Source organism: Salvelinus namaycush, chromosome 39, assembly GCF_016432855.1.
Source record: "Salvelinus namaycush isolate Seneca chromosome 39, SaNama_1.0, whole genome shotgun sequence".
Taxonomy (NCBI): Eukaryota; Metazoa; Chordata; class Actinopteri; order Salmoniformes; family Salmonidae; genus Salvelinus; species Salvelinus namaycush.
The window spans coordinates 22380585-22396701 of record NC_052345.1 but is presented as its reverse complement, the minus strand read 5'-3'; the positions used below and the strand labels follow the sequence as shown (position 1 = coordinate 22396701).

The 16117-nt window shown below is 40.7% G+C and overlaps 1 protein-coding gene across 1 annotated transcript in view; it reads right to left on the bottom strand.

Annotated features, from left to right (window-relative positions):
* Positions 1-3000: 3000 nt before the first annotated feature.
* LOC120032764 (potassium voltage-gated channel subfamily H member 1-like) overlaps positions 3001-16117 on the bottom strand; it is a 48916-nt gene continuing 35799 nt past the window's right edge. The window contains exons 11-12 of the mRNA XM_038978947.1: positions 14502-14698; positions 3001-3888 (exon numbers count right to left, since the gene is read on the bottom strand). Of these exons, the coding sequence (XP_038834875.1) occupies positions 3001-3888; positions 14502-14698 (1085 nt within the window). The remainder of the gene's footprint in view (positions 3889-14501; positions 14699-16117) is intronic.

Genomic DNA, 16117 nt, shown 5'->3' with positions numbered 1-16117 from the left:
ACTATATAATCCATGTTAGAATAAGGCTGTAACGTAACAAAATGTGGAAAAAGTCAAGGGGTCTGAATACTTTCCGAATGCACTGTAAATATTTTTTTTTACATTTTATTTTAAACTAATACAATTGCACAGAGAAAATATATATCTAAAAAAAATAGGGTTCAAAATTATTGGAACCGCTAAAGATTCTTATAAAAACAAACAAAATCTGCATTAACGTTCTACTTTTTAAATGAATCTCAGTTTAAATAACTGTATTGTGGTCGTCCATGGCTCCCTGTTTTACTGGGGTATAAAATGAGGTAACACACATGTAAATGTATCATCCATCGCCATGGGAAAATGCCAAAAACTCACAACAGGAACAAAAAAATTGCCTAAAAAACAAATATACCACTTACAACTATTATGTCAACAATTAAGAGGTTTAAAACCACTGGAACAGTGGTAAACCTGCCTGATATTGGATGCATGTGTATCTTGTCCCCACACACAGTAAGGAAGATGGTTTGGGATGTAAAGAAAAATTGAAGGGCCAAAGTTGGAGAATTATGGAAAACTTCAGGTCACCAAGTAAGTCCTTAAATCTAAAATTAGACGCCACCTCCATGCAAATAGGCTCTTTGGAAGGGTTGCCAGAAAAACTTAATTGAGAGCAACCCACAATGGAAACGCTTGGAGTTTGCATTGGCACTTGGATTGGAACCTGTGCAAATAGAGCTTGATGGCCACGCACAGGAGTGGTGGGTTTGGCGTCAAAATAGGAATACATATGCAGAAAATAACCTCATACCTACTTTAAAATATGGTGGTGGATCTTTTGATGTTATGAGCTATTTAGCTTCCACTGGTCCTGGGGCCCTTGTTAAGGTCAACAGCATCATGAACTTTACCAAGTACTGCACTAGGGCATTCTAGCCCAAAAACCTTGTTGCCTCTGTCAGGAGGATGAAACTTGGCCGCAAGTAGCTCTTCCAGCAAGACAATAAACCCCAAGCACATATCAAAATACACAAAGAAATGGTTAATTCACCACAAAAATCTGTATTTTGCAACGGCTATCTGTCTACGGACTTGAACCCCAATGAAAACCTGTAGTTTGAACTGAAGACGGCAGTCCATAAGCGCAGACAAAGGATATCAAGGCTCTGGAAAGATTCTGTATGGAAGAATGGTCTAAGATCCCTCCCAATGTGTTCTCCAATCTCATAAAACATTTCAGAAAAAGTCTGTGCCGTTATCCTCGCAAGGGGGAGGGTGCCGGAGTATATTAAAAACCGGGGTGCCAATCATTTTGACCCCTATCTTTTTTTTTTTAGAGAAAACAATTATTATTTGTTAAACAAAATCTCTTTCTCTGAGAAATTTTATTAGTATAAAATATATATTTTTCCAAATTTTTTTGACATACAATATAGCTCAGTATTTGTATTATTTATTTTATACAGTCTTTTTTGCCCATCTTTATCAAGGGTTCCAATAATTCTGGACCTGTCTGTACAAGTATCTCCTTTTACTCCTTTAACACTGCAATTCAAATGCTAAAGACACAATATAGATGGCAATACTTTGCATATTATATCAACAGTGATGACCAAAAATGCACAAAGGTTTCATAGTTTAGACAAATTCAGATTGATTTCTTCCCATGACAATTTAGGAGGGATGTCGGTTGAAAAGATGCCATGGTTTCCACCATACATTGAAAGTTCACAATCATGATTTTTGGTGTAAATGGTGTAAAGAACAAGCCACAATGCTTTTAAGATATTTTTGTGTAAATTTGCTTCACTAAACAAGTTTACAGTTGTTTCCAATGTGTGCTTTGAGCTAGCATAGCAACATTTGTTTGGTTGTTGACTGGACAAAACCAAATAATATAACGGTTGGACGGGGGTGAAAACGCATACTTTAGAAATGGCTCAAATGTGTATTTTTGGTGTAACTTAAATTTAGCATCATACCGTATTATAATGACCAAACATGTTAGCATGCGAGGACATTTAACACACACAAAAATTCAAAAATATCGAGCTTTCCCACTGAAATTATACCACACATGGTATGCGTTCATATTGTGCAATTGTGCTCATGTACATGTACCCGCTGCCATTGGGCAGTGATGGATATTCAACATAACAATCCATCATTATTTTTACAAGATTGTACTTTATCCCAGTAATACATTAACCTTTGACAAACTATAATTGAAAGCAAATCCATTCATGGACATTGTCATTTTTAGATACAGTATGTGCATCTTCGCTGTTGCTCCACACTGCTCATGTTATCATGGCCACATCACCCCCTGCAAGTTGAAGTGCTTTGAGACCTGGTGAAAAACTATATAAACGCAATAAAATATTATTGCTCATTTCAATTGAGTGCACAGATTTGATGAAAACCTCCTTAAGGGGTTTGTCATTTTACCATGTGAAATGTGTGACCAAATTAAAACGAATCCAATTGAAAAGAAATTAGACAACAAATGTGTTATTTAAACGGTTTACAGTTTTAACCCCTACAAAAGTAGATCGATGGAATATCGCACAGAATGTCCCTCAAGGTGCAGAGATAATCCAGATGTGCATTTTTTTAAATCCAGATTACCCCTATATCTAATAATAATAAGAAAATGGTAAGAAAATCCCTCATTACTCATCTGTACTAATTTAGGAACATCTTACTGCCCAAGTCTTCACAAAACCTCTCTCACAATTTTGCGACACCGCAGCCAGCTCCTGGATGAATTCTAGGACGTATTCACTTCATGTTCCATAGACCAATGTTTCACAACTTTAGTTCGAGTACCCCCAACAGCACACATTTTTGGTGTAGCACCGGACAAACTCACCTGATTCAACTCATTGAGGGCTTGATAGTTAACAAGTTGAATCAGCAATCAGTGCTTGTCCGGGGCTACAACAAAAATGTGTACTGTTGGGGGTAATCTGGGACTGGAGTTGGGAAACACTGCATAGACTGCCAAAACATGCAGTGTCAAGATTGTGAGAAGCTGTCGTCCTTATGGGAATTGGGGGATGCTGGTCGTGACATCTCAAAGAAACTGGATGAGTGAGAGGCCTTTCTCGAACTAGAGGCCTTTTTCGATTTTAGTAGTTGAAGCATCTCGGCCAGCTGTGCCTCCACCACCGCCATGCGGCCATTAAGAGACCCGATGTCTCCCCTAAGTTCCTGCTTCAGCTCCAGGAAAGAGGCGTGCATGGTCTGTATGGGTATAGGACAGACAACCAGCTTCCCTTCTGACTGCACAGGGCTCCGGTCCTGCGGAGTGCGGGCGTCACCCACGTTATCTAAGCGCAGGTCGCTCTTAGTAATACCGCTGTCACAAGAGTCCGTCTTCTTGAGAGACATCTCGTTATGGGACTTAGTCCTGTCCGGCAAGGTCTCCATGGACTCGGCCTTAGAAACGCTGCTCCACGACTCTGCTTTCACAACAGACTCCTTGAAACGACCCCAGCCCCTTTTGGTCTTTGGCGCAGGCTCTACGGACTTGCAGCCTATGAGGTTGCCGTTTTGGATGGCAGGGGCATGAAGCACGACTCGGCTAGAGGGCCTGGAGGACAAAGACAAAGATGTGGATGAAGCTGTGGGAGTGGCAGGGCTCTCGGTCACCATGATGATGCTGGTGGAGGCGAGGACCTCATGGACCTTGGTTTGCTCAAGGTGGCCAGTGCCCCTCTCCACGTCTGGTGGCTCCCCCTGACAGGTTCGCTCCACTGCCAGTCGCGCCTCCCTCTGCTGCCGGAAGCGCTGGAAGAGGCGACGGACGGGGTGGTCCGGAGGAAGGTTCAGAGGGGCCTCGTTATTCCTCTTGAGCATCTCCTCTTCCTCACGTTTCACGTCATTGATCTTCCGGAAAACTATCTGTAACAAGAAATCAGAACATCAGGTTGGGATCAAGCCCATCTTAAATTCATTGGGTCCAAAATGACATTTGCTGCATTACATCTACTCAACACGTTACCCTTTAAGTATTTTAACTTTAAGTATTTCTTTGGACACTTATGACTTAAACATTTCTAAACTGAAGGAAAATAGCATAATGTCCCTAAGCCTCCAAACATACACTACATGACCAAAAGTATGTGGACACCTGTTCGTCAAACATCTCATTCCAAATCATGGGCATTAATATGGAGTTGGTCCCCCCTTTGCTGCTATAACTGGGAAGGCTTTCCACTAGATGTTGGAACATTGCTGTTGGGACTTGCTTCCATTCAGCCACAAGAGCATTAGTGAGGTCGGGCACTGATGTTGGGCGATTAGGCATGGCTCGTAGTCGGCGTTCCAATTCATTCCGATAGTGTTCGATGGGGTTGAGGTCAGGGCTCTGTGCAGACCAGTCAAGTTCTTCCACACCGATCTAGACAAACCATTTCTGTATGGACCGGGGCATTGTCATTGTCACAGGGGCATTGTCATGCTGAAACAGGATGGAAGCACAGAATCGTCTAACATGTCATTGTACGCTGTAGCGTTAAGATTTCTCTTTTTACTGGAACTAAAAGGGCATATCCCGATTCATGAAATGTTCTTCGACATGGAGGGTCAGATGGTGGTGATGTCCTAAGAAAGATGTACAATAATTATTTCATAAAGCAAAAAAGTGTCGGAACAACAAAGTGTTGGCATTTGGGAATAGTTAATGCCTCATAAGGGAAGTTGGCACTGACTAACCAGGTTTGACTGTAATTCAAATCTCAATCGTGGAGAGTTTGGAAGTGGTAATGTTTAATTAGATCAAATGTAGGTAATATTGTGCAACATCATTACTATAAACATGTGGAACTGGCACGTTAGCATCGACTAGTAGGCTACTACTCCGAGGACAACCGCTCACTGCCCTAAAAATATCAGTGTGGGTTTTGTTTGTCTCATTCATTTATTTATTTATTACATTTTGAATGGCCAGCTGGAAGCTCACAGGAACAAGAAGTCTGCATTGTGTTTATGTAACACAGTGGTCTTTATTTAGGTGCACTCAGCACAAACACAAAGCAGTAGCGGCAAAAAGTAAAGCAACTACCCCTCACCATAGTTATTTATCAAGGCAGTGGAAATGCAAAGTGTGGCCCCTTTCAAAACGGATGAATATATTGAACCACATTGAAATCATGGCAGGTGAGACAAAACAATACAAACACATAAATAAGTAATGTTGGGGATAGGAAACATAATCAAAAAGGACAAATCTTTTATGGTCTGCTAATACAAGAATATTAAAGGCCCGGTGCACTAGAAAAAAAAAAAAGATTTTTCAAGCAGCACCCCTACTTCCCGCAGCTATGAGCACAAGTATGGTTCTGAGAGCATTTATTTGAAACCTTGAAATTGTATTAGTCTAACCAAGTAACTGAAATTAATTGATTTTCTCGTCGCATCAGATATTTTAGAGCGAAGTGGGTGAGGTTAACATTGACCCAATGCCTATCTAAATGCTTTAAGCAACGCTTTATTCAAACTTGCCAGATTAAGGCAAAGCACTGGTCACAATCAATACACAATAACTTTCCATCTCAAAGCAAAACGCAGCTTTAGCTGTCCGTTCAAACAGAGGCCGTCACTGTCTAATACACATTCAGACTTCTCCAAAGACTGCTCCAAAAGGCATGGACTATCCCACAGTGCAAATGACATTTGTGTATTCATAAAGCACAATCCCCTGAACAGCCAATCAGATCTTTTGTATTTTTTGGCAGACCAGAGAGCTGAGATTACTGCTTGACCTGAGGAAGGATTCAGTACGGCTAAAAAGTAGTGCTGATCGGATAAACAACGTCTGTTCAATTATTTGAATTCCATTTTGTTCATTTTTTTCTCCTGTGAGCTCAATGCACACATTGCACAGTTTCTCTAGAGATAAATCATATATAGCCTGAACTGTGCAATGTAGTAGGAAGTTGTAGTTTCCAACAGGCCAATATTTGAAAATAATAAACTGGCAAATATTGTACAATCCAGGTGTGCAAAGCTCTGCCAAAGGCGATTCTAACATATTGACCCAGGGGTGTGAATACATATGTAAATGATTTTCATGTATTTCATTTTCAATACATTTGCTAAAATGTCTAAACATGTTTTCACTTTGTCATTGTGGGTTATTGTGTGTAGATGGGTGATAATCAAATCAATGTAATACATTTGGAATTAATCCTGTAACACAACAACATTTGGAAAAGGTCAAGGGGTATGAATACTTTCTGAACGCACTGTATCTATCTCTCCAGTATCCCTGCACATGTATTGGAACTGACCCAGTATATTACTCATGTACTTATTTGTATTTTGTACGTATTTTGTTGTACTTCAATGTTATTTTAGTACTAAATTGATAATTGATTACTGCATTGTTGGGTTTTAGAGCTTTTGCAAGAAAGGCATTTCACTGTACTTGTGTACGTGACATTAAAATGTAACTTTTAATTTTCATGACGGTCTTCATCCATAACCATTCATTTATACGGTAATTGTGCCAGCACTACAGCTGTACTGTTCCATCTTCACCAAATTACAGCGCGACAATTACTCACCTGTAATATGTCATCTAATCACGGCTACAAGAAGTCGCCACATTGCCCATAACTGTCTCCATCTTTATCCGTCTCTAGGAATGTGGCAGATTCATTCAGTTAATATTAATTTGTTCATGACCATGATAGTATTTGAGATTCAGTATGGCTAACAAGAAAATGGGTCCATAGTCCATGTAGTGACAGATCAATCTCAGTATCTTGTGTTAGTAATAAGACCTTTCTCAGATCATGATTACATGTGGTCATGCAGACTGCAGAGGCTTTCCCCGGGAATAATTTTGACATTAACCACATAACCAATATCTTAATTACCCTAGTCGTTTTCATTTAGCCATTTCACCTGGTGAAATTGAATCGTGACAATGGATTAACATATGGGGTCAGGAGAATTTTAAAGTTCTTGGTAGTCGTATGATAAAACATAGATGAAGAACAAGAGAGTAATTGGTACATAATGCTTTGTAGAGTGGATTATTGTGGCTAGTTGTTTAATGTTATGAAACAGCTGGTCACGAAATCATGTCGATCAACGTGTTATTAGGAAATACAGCACAAATACTGTAGTCCATCAGATTATTGTATTAGATTTAGACTTGTATCCCAGACCCTGGTATCCCAGATTTCTCACAAGACCAGTAATATTGGCTGAAACTTCACCAGCAAAATCTCCGTAGAGTTCCTTAATAGAGACATCTTCGATTGGTGAAAAAGACATAAGAACCTTATAGAGTAGAGGGATTATTTGTGTAAATCCTGATGTGTGATGTCAAAAGATCTGTCCTGTGAAGCGACTGCAGACGATGCCGTATGGGGTATTGCCTCCTCAAGCGAGTCAGGGTCATTTCTCACACAGGAGATCATTATTGCACAGTGCGGCAGAACGGGTCCCGTGCAGCAGGGCTGGGTTTCAGATCGATCAGGGGAAGGGAGAGGCCGTGAGAGGGGTGGAGAGACAACGAAAGGGAAATAAAGAGGCGAAAAAGATCATGGGAAGAAGATGGAGAGAGACTGGTGATGGCAGACAATTACCCACCAAGTGTTTAATCAGCCTGGGGTGGAGAGGTGGTACACGTAGGATTCAGTGGAGGCTGATGGCTGGAACGGAGCGAATGGAATTGCATCAAACCATGTGTTTGATGTATTTGAAATGATTCCACTGATTCCGCTCCAGCCATTACCACGAGCCCGTCCTCCCCAAATAAGGTGTTACCAACCTCCTGTTATAGGATTTGTCTTTTGATCAAAAAGTTGGTGTTACTCATCTTCTGAACAGTTATGTACTTTGTAGCTGTAGTAGCAGTAGTAGTCATTGTAGCACAACATGGAAGTGGTGGTATGTGGTAGTAGGTACTGTATTGTAGTAGTAAAGTATTGCCCAATACTATACAGTGAGGGAATATGATTGTAGTGTTTTTTATCCCTGTTGGCTGGCTTCCACCATGCTGTGCTGGCAACATTACCAGGCTCTGCTTTGACTTTGCCTTTAAAGGACAACTGTCTGGCACTGGTGGTCAATATTATGAACCCTGAACTATCTGATCAGCCAGTCAGAGAGGTATGGGTTTACCTCTCAAGGGTCTAGTTCTTCTTAAGGCTTTGTTTTTACTCCAGTCACCTTTGCTCTTTGTGGATTTCAGGCCCATGTTTTTTTTTGTTGGACCACTTAATTTGTCAAAAGTGATATACACATGAACATTTATTGAATGACCGATTACAAATTTCAATTCTTGGCGCATGGACAGTGATCGAACAAGTGACTAATGTCTCTCTGTTGTAACAATATATTCCCAGAGCTTGTGTGTTAATCTATTAATCACTTTATGTGCAATGTCCCTTGCTGCTGCACTCAACTGCAATACTGGAGGTCTTTCACACTTCCTGTTTCTCACCTTGACCTTGTGAATTCTGGTACAGAAGGGATTTTTTTTTTTTTTTAACATCTTCATGGTAAAGTAGAACCGAGAGGAGGATCTGACCATAGCCCTGAAGGAGTTCTCACACTCACCACCTAGGTTACTTCCCCTTCTGAAATGTCATGTTTTTTTTTAACTTTATGCAAATCTCAAGGGCCTTGGTTTGTGCAACATGATTTGGGAACAATTAACATCACTAAGGGGCAGTATTTCTAACCTTAAATCTGTGGGTTTGACAAACATTTTCATGCAAGTCTCCCACTGACATCAATGAATGATTCACGTGAAAGTAACGCATGCTTTTCCATACTTGGAATGGGACCCCAACAGTCTCGATAAAGCATTTATGAATTGTAAACCTTCTTTTACCAGGTAAGTTGATAGAACTGCGAATAGTTAGAGGGGCGAGGATTGAGGTTGAATGAGTCATCCATAACTATTTAATGAATATGATGTAACAGTTAAATAAAGGTGATATTAAAGATTCATGCATACTTGACATCCATCTTGCAGGCACTATAAGACAAGAAGTTGAAAGCAGCTCTCTCGTCAAATGTAACCACTCGCTGTACTGTATGTCGCTTCGGATAAAAGCGTTTGCTAAGTGAAATATTTATATACACAACCGGTCAAAAGTTTTAAAACGCCTACTCATTCAAAGGTTTTTCCTTATTTTTACTATTTTCTACATTAAAAAATATATATATTTGACCTTTATTTAACCAGGTAGGCCAGTTGAGAACAAGTTCTCATTTACAACTGCGACCTGGCCAAGATAAAGCAAAGCAGTGCGACAAAAACAACACAGAGTTACACATAAACAAACGTACAGTCAATAACACGATAGAAAAATCTATGTACAGTGTGTGCAAATGTAGAAGAGTAGGGAGGTAAGGCAATAAATAGGCCATAGAGGCGAAATAATTACAATTTAGCATTAACACTGGAGCATTAACACTCCTGCAAAAGAGCAAGAGGAAAAGTAACAATATGGGGATGAGGTAGTTGGGTGTGCTATTTACAGATTGGCTGTGTACAGGTACAGTGATCGGTAAGCTGCTCTGACAGCTGATGCTTAAAGTTAGAGAGGGAGATATAAATGACATCGCCGAAAGCTGTCATCAAGGCAAAGGGTGGCTACTTTGAAGAATCACAAATATAAAATATATTTTGATTTGTTTAACACTTTTTTGATTACTACATGATTCCATGTGTAATTTCAGAGTTTTGATGTTTTCAAATCAAATCAAATGTATTTATATAGCCCTTCGTACATCAGCTGACATCTCAGCTGACAAGTGCTGTACAGAAACCCAGCCTAAAACCCCAAACAGCAAGCAATGCAGGTGTAGAAGCATGGTGGCTAGGAAAAACTCCCTAGAAAGGCCAAAACCTAGGAAGAAACCAGGCTATGAGGGGTGGCCAGTCCTCTTCTGGCTGTGCCGGGTGGAGATTATAACAGAACATGGCCAAGATGTTCAAATGTTCATAAATGACCAGCAGGGTCAAATAATAACAATCACAGTAGTTGTCGAGGGTGCAGCAAGCCAGCACCTCAGGAGTAAATGTCAGTTGGCTTTTCGTAGCCGATCATTAAGAGTATCTCTACCGCTCACTATTATTCTACAATGTAGAATTGTTTTTTTTTATTAAGAAAAACCCTTGAATGAGTAGGTGTTCTAAAAAATTGTTGGCCGGTAGTGTATATTAAGCATTTTCACTTCTCTCACCTCAGATTATGCTGCAATGTCAATAGTTGCATTGCTATTACCTTTTTTAAACTAATAAATCGACAGCCTTGGAGACTTTTGATCATGTGTCATTAAATTTGGTTCATAAACTTGCATGAAATTAAGTTTCCAAAATAAATCCAGACTGCATATCTCAGTATCTCTGCTAAGAGCTCATTTCAGTTTGTAAAGATAGATCCACAATGGGTGTGTTCCTAATTATTCACTTTTCACAACCGATCTGAGTAAACCACCACAACAAAAACAAACTACACATATAGGAAGCTACTTCAATCCTTGTTGGTTGGTGAATCTGGTCCCGTCTCTCCAGTATATAGTTCATTCATTAAACTAACGTAACATAAACCATGTTTCCAACCACAGTTTTTATGCGAATAAAACAGTCATACTGTATTAAAAAAAAAACGACAGCTGTGATGGAAACAGGACGTTTCGGTACAATTGTATAAATGCCGACAGATTTGTTCGTTTGACACGGTTGGATCTTTTATCAATAATTATGCGAGAAATGGCTGTGGAAATGCCTTTATACGCAAATATTGATATAATAACCATATCAAAGTAAACTTGGAGTCGCGATGACATGGTGTGTGGTCCTCCCACTATGGTTAAATGGGATGGAAACACATTAGACACATTAGATTATATTTTTATGCGTTACATGAAAACTTAAGCTAAGAGTACATTTTGTGTGCACTAGGTCATCACGCACAGATTTTTATCCACAACAAGCCACTTTGGTGGAAACGCCACTGCTGGGAAAATTTGCATATTTTCTTTAAGCATATATTTGAATATTCGCATGAAAATCTGTCACCAATTGGATGGAAACCTACAGTTGAAGTTGGAAGTTTACATACACTTAGGTTGGTCATTAAAACTCGTTTTTCAACCACTCCACAATTTTCTTGTTAACAAACTAGACTTTTGGCAAGTCGGTTAGGACATCTACTTTGTGCATGACACAAATAATTTTACAACAATTATTTACAGACAGATTATTTCACTTATAATTTATCACAATCCAGTGGGTCAGAAGTTTACATACACTAAGTTGACTGTGCCTTTAAACAGCTTGGAAAACTCCAGAAAATGATTTCATGGCTTAAGAAGCTTCTGATAGGCTAATTGACATAATTTGAGTCAATTGGAGGTGTACCTGTGGATGTATTTCAAGGCCTACCTTCAAACTCAGTGCCTCTTTGCTTGACATCATGGGAAAATCAAAAGAAATCAGCCAAGACCTCAGAAAAACAAATTGGAGACCTCCACAAGTCTGGTTCATCCTTGGGAGCAATTTCCAAATGCCTGAAGGTACCACGTTCATCTGTACAAACAATAGTACGCAAGTATAAACACCATGGGACCACGCAGCCGTCATACCACTCAGGAAGGGGACTAGTTCTGTCTCCTAGAGATGAAGATACTTGTGCGAAAATTGCAAATCAATCTCAGAACAACAGCAAAGGACCTTGTGAAGATGCTGGAGGAAACAGGTACAAACGTATCTATATCCACAGTAAAACTAGTGCTATATCGACATAACCTGAAAGGCTGCTCAGCAAGGAAGAAGCCACTGCTCCAAAACCGCCATAAAAAGCCAGACTACAGTTTGCAACTGCACATGGGGACAAAGATCGTACTTTTTGGAGAAATGTCCTCTGGTCTGATGAAACAAAAATAGAGCTGTTTGGCTATAATGACCATCGTTATGTTTGGAGGAAAAAGGGCGAGGCTTGCAAGCCAAAGAACACCAACCCAAACGTGAAGCATGGGGGTGGCAGCATCATGTTGTCGGGGTGCTTTGCTGCAGGAGGGACTGGTGCACTTTACAAAATAGATGGCATCGTGAGGTAGGAAAATTATTTGGATATATTGAAGCAACATCTCAAGACATCAGTCAGGAAATTAAGGCTTGGTCGCAAATGGTTCTTCCAAATGGACAATGACCCAAAGCAAACTTCCAAAGTTGTGGCAAAATGGCTTAAGGACAACAAAGTCAAGGTATTGGAGTGGCCATCACAAAGCCCTGACCTCAATCCCATAGAGAATTTGAGGGCAGAACTGAAAAAGTGTGTGCCAGCAAGGAGGCCTTACAAACCTGACTCAGTTACACCAGCTCTGTCAGGAGGAATGGGCCAAAATTCACCCAACTTATTGTGGGAAGCTTGTGGAAGGCTACCCGAAACGTTTGACCCAAGTTAAACAATTTAAAGGCAACGCAACCAAATACTAATTGAACTTCCGACTTCAACTATATCTACTGTGTCAATTATGCAATCAATGTATTTCTGAAATCAATATGACTTAGTATACTCATCAATATTTGACCTTATCGACATTCACTGTCTAAATGCCTAATCAGATAGCGTTAATGCAAAGTTCTATGAAAAATAGTGGTTGTCGACAGACATCAAAAGCTATTATGATGGGCCTCCAGAATGGTGTGAATGGTGTGTTACTGATTCCATGGGCATAACCTACAGAAAGGGGCACCACGACACTATGGAGGAACCAGGGTCGTGTTTATTAGGGCACACGATAGAAAACAACAATGAGCGTTTCTAATTGGACAGGTCGAGGTAGTTCTTCAATTTGGTGCCTAATGATCACTGCCCTGTATCATACCTCACAGCAGGTTCTAGCATTAGCCAAATCAACCCCTGTGGTTACCTAACCTGAAAAGTACGGTGGATTAGTGGCTGCCTGAAGTAAACAAAGCAATAACCTTGATGACCGCGAGAAACCGCATGCACCACGGCTAAGGGTGCCAATCGTGACCAACCATAATAGGATATGCGGTAAAAGTGAGTCATCGTATTAGCCAACATGACCTCTATTGCCTAACATATACTCAAGTTTGAATTGCATGATGACGACAAGGACAGAGGATTGCATCTTGATGAATCAACAGCACCTTCTGATGAATAAGCTATGTGCTCCTTGTCAATATGCTGTGGTTTTCTTCAGCAAAGTTGAATCAATTTCAGTACTTGATGTTTTATCAGAAATGCTGTGGGTTTTCAGTGATGTTCTCAGTTTACAAGTTCTGAGTGTTTGAGTGGGTGTAAAAAGTCAATGAAGAAACACGCTCATCACTACCATGGTTAAAGGCTAGAAGATTATAGCACTGATATTCAGATCAATAAGACATTGCGGGCCATCTGTAAAAAGAAATGCAACATAAAAAAATAATCAAGAAATCTGCATCAATAATAATCTGTCAAATTATGCATTTTTAATATACTATTCAAACACCATGATGATTGTCATATTGCTAATGAGCCCACCTTACAATTCCCCCTAAGTGGGTTAACCCTATTGGAGCAATGTGTAGCGTGTCTTTAACACAAGCGACCTGGGTTGATGTAGCATACCGGAGTTGATACTTTGTTTAGAGGCCTTATCATTTCACAGGTAAAACAACAGAAACAAGAGACAAGGACATTTTTGATAAAAATGGAGGACAAGGTGAACCCATTATTGAGTAATTATTCAACATTTGTCAAATATCACTTTGTGCATTTTACTTGTCCCTGAAAGGAAATATTGTACTATGCAATACAAAGACCGGGAACTGGCCACCATTTCGATCTCAAATCCTTTTGGTCCAAGAAAGTTCTTTTGAGACACATTTCACAGAGAACCAATCGTGGTGTGACCTCGTCCCCAGCTATTGCGAGCATTTGGGCGGATGTGTCTGGGAATGAGATGAACTACGGTGAAACAGCAAGGCCAGAGTCACAAATGAAGTGTGAGACAGTACAACTGACTCTGCATGATGAAGGTAGAGAAGGTAGACTCAGCAATGACATCAGTTTTGGCAGATTGTTGTTGTTTATGCCTGTAAGGCAGAAGTAATTTTTTTAAGCTGTTGTTCATGTCTAGCCAAAAGTTGCCCCACTGTGTTTGATGATGAAATATTGCTGAGTCTATCTTGAAGCAGGTCCCATAAAGAGAATATGCCACACCCACCAAAAAAAGCAAGCTTTGAGAAAGATCAATTGAGGTTGAAGTGTCAGCTTTTTTAAATAAATAAGAGCACCATTCATTGAGGGAGATGCCATCCCCTTTGCTTTGTTGTACTACAGGACACAGAGAGATCTCTGTGCCAATATTCTTAAATAGCTCTCGTTTCCCTCCAGACCACTGTTCAGAAAGGACTGGATAGGTGAAAAACAAATAACTTAGGAGTCTATCCAATCTTTTTGCCAATCAATAAGATATTGGAGACCATCGAGACACAGTCAGAGAGAGAGCAATGCCCCCGGGCAGCTTACCCTCTTTCTGAGGTTATAGGTGAGCAGCAGGTTGCGGGAGAAGTGGTTGGAGAAGGCCGTGTAGAACTCCAGAACTTTCTGCAGAGCGTCACGCTTGATGACGTGGAGGTCGCAGTAAGTCAAGGCCCGAACGTTGGCGCAAGCCTGGGCGAGGGTCACCTCCTTCCAGAAGACGTCCCCAAACACGTCTCCCTTTCCTGTGAAGATAAAAACGGGGGATAGAAAGGGGAGAGATAAATAGTGAGGTGAATGATGACAAGGGAAACCCCATCCATCCACAATGATATGAATCTAACTGCCATGAAGCTAATCTTGCAGCCTTTCATGGTAATACAAAGTAAAAAGCCCAAGGTCATACTTCTATGCTGAAATGTGCTTTAATTGCAAACTGCCTGTACAATGTTAACAAACAAAAAAATTGACCATTGAAAAAAAGTGCATTATGTAATTGGTCATTTAAAAAATATCTAGTTTGAGACCAACGGGGGGAAATGATACACAGTGCATTTGTGATACCAATTGTAGAAGCCTCGTCGCCTACAAGGCAAACTGACGCTGTACTGAACTGTAAAACAACATATTCCACCTCTTACTAATGTAAAGCTGCATCCCTCACTCCACCAAGCTCCTACTTTTCTGGAAACAGATCTAAAAAAGTATTAGCCAAGACTCTATAAGCCATGGTTATTAACACATATGCAGACCTTTTGTTTTTCACACATAAAAATACAAATCTGTCCCTTTCCAGTGTCCAAATTGAATTGATGAAATGCATCAGACAGCTTATGGGAGCTTTTGGAGTTACAGTACAAAATCAAATTGTATTGGTCACATACACATGGTTAGCAGATGTTAATGCGAGTTTAGCGAAATGCTTGTGCTTCTAGTTCTGACAGTGCAGTAATATCTAACAAGTAATCTAACAATTGCCCAACAACTACCCATTTCAGTTTGTCCGTGATGTGTACGCCGAGGAACTTAAAACTTTCCACCTTCTCCACTGCTGTCCCGCCAATGTGGATCATCTCCTTTGTTTTGTTGACGTCGAGTGAGAGGTTGTTTTCCTGACACCACACTCCGAGTGCCCTCACCTCCTCCCTGTAGGTTGTCTCGTCGTTGTTGGTAATCAAGCCCACTGCCGTTGTGTCGTCTGCAAACTTGATGATTGAGTTGGAGGCGTGCATGGCCACGCAGTCGTGGGTGAACAGGGAGTACAGGAGAGGGCTGACCACGCACCCTTGTAGGGCCCCAGTGGAAGGTCAGCGAAATGGAGATGTTGTTTTCTACCTTCACCACCTGTGGATGGCCCGTCAGAAAGTCCAGGACCCAATTCTACAGGGCGTGGTTGAGACCCAGGGCCTCCAGCTTGATGATGAGCTTGGAGGGTACTGTTGAATGCTGAGCTTTAGTCAATGAACAGCATTCTTACATAGGTATTCCTCTTGTCCAGATGGGATAGGGCAGTGTGCAGCGTCATCTGTGGACCTGTTGGGGCGGTATGCAAACTGAAGTGGGTCTAGGGGGGCTCGGTAAGGTGGAGGTAATACAATCCTTGACTAGTCTCTCAAAGCACTTCATAATGACAGAAGTGAGTGCTACGGGGCGGTAGTCATTTA